The sequence below is a fragment of the Eimeria necatrix genome, genomic scaffold (genome assembly GCF_000499385.1).
Source record: "Eimeria necatrix Houghton genomic scaffold, Enh_scaff177, whole genome shotgun sequence".
NCBI lineage: Eukaryota > Apicomplexa > Conoidasida > Eucoccidiorida > Eimeriidae > Eimeria > Eimeria necatrix.
This window is the reverse complement of record NW_013655046.1, coordinates 56,800-58,012: the sequence shown is the minus strand read 5'-3', so window position 1 is coordinate 58,012 and position 1,213 is coordinate 56,800. Positions and strand designations below refer to the sequence as shown.

Genomic DNA, 1,213 nt, shown 5'->3' with positions numbered 1-1,213 from the left:
CAGCTCGCTGACCAAACGGCATCTTCGAGAGCCATCCAAAAAGTTTCATTCTGTATTATACAGGCATGCTTTTCCAAAGCATTGCTTCCCAGGGAATGCTGCTGAACTTACCAGTCGGCGCATGAACACCCAATGAAGACCCCTGTCTCATCCGTTGGGCTGACTCGGCCCTTCATCAAGGGGGCCCTGGCCTCGAATGCTGATTGCAAAAGAAGACGTTGTTGTGGGTCCATTTGGGCAGCCTGAAGAAAATACGGTTCTCAGATAACGTCAGCGATACAGGGTGGTTAGATCGTCGCCCGTTGCAATGTGTCACGCACAGAGACTTACTTCATGGTCAGGGATTTCAAAAAAGCGGTTGTCAAACGCATCTGCATCCTCAATAAATCCTCCTTCTTTCACATAGATTGTTCCTTCACCTCCCTCTGGATCATAAAGCAAATCTGCATCCCAGCGCGATTTGGGAATCTCAGTGATCGCATCTCTCCCCGACACAAGGATGTCTGACCACAGGTCACCAAGCGTTTCGATTCCCCCAGGCAACCTGCATGAAGCGCTTATAATTGCTACACGAGGGGACTGTTGGTGCAAATGGATCGCATGCAGCTGAGCTTTACTGTGCAGATCTGCGTCGGCACCCGCTGCGAGCTCAGTGATCTTCTCCACGACTTCCTCGATTTTGGTGGACTGAAGCAGCGAACTAGGCAGCTCAATTCCAAGGGAAATAGAGAGGGACCTCAAGAAGTAGGAACTAGCCAGCGAATCACCAGACACTAACCCCCACAATCCTTCGCAGGAAGTGCCTGCAGGGGCTTCCACTGCGAAGCTTGCATTTTTCAGCGCATCTAGGACTATTTTCAAGGCATTTGCGTCAACTGACGCAGAGGGTGCTGCCTGGTTTTCCATTTAGGCCACAGAAAGGCTGGCTGGTCACCTACGGCAGGGCATGGCATAGCAAACCAGGGACAATGCCGGAAGCTCGTTTAGTGAAGGTTCATTCAGCCCCCAGTTGCTGAAATTATTGTGGAAAATGCATTGTTAGTATGGGGCTGGTATAGAATTTGTATTGTGTAGCGCGTGGTCAGGCTGCGAAGACCCGAAACGATGAGCAACTCCTCGGGTGGTCACCGAGGAACCGCCCTGCCTGGAAACAATGTATCCCAGTGCAATCAGCACATTCGCCGTACTCATCAATATCGAAATTATAACAGGG

General features: G+C 50.8%; 1 protein-coding gene across 1 annotated transcript; it reads right to left on the bottom strand.

Moving 5' to 3' along the window:
• Window positions 1–312: 312 nt before the first annotated feature.
• On the bottom strand, window positions 313–906 carry ENH_00022180 (hypothetical protein, conserved; the record flags this gene model as incomplete). Its single annotated transcript, XM_013584599.1, has 1 exon — window positions 313–906. The coding sequence occupies one exon, from the start codon at window positions 904–906 to the stop codon at window positions 313–315; it is 594 nt and encodes a 197-aa protein (XP_013440053.1).
• Between the last annotated feature and the right edge of the window lie 307 nt (window positions 907–1,213).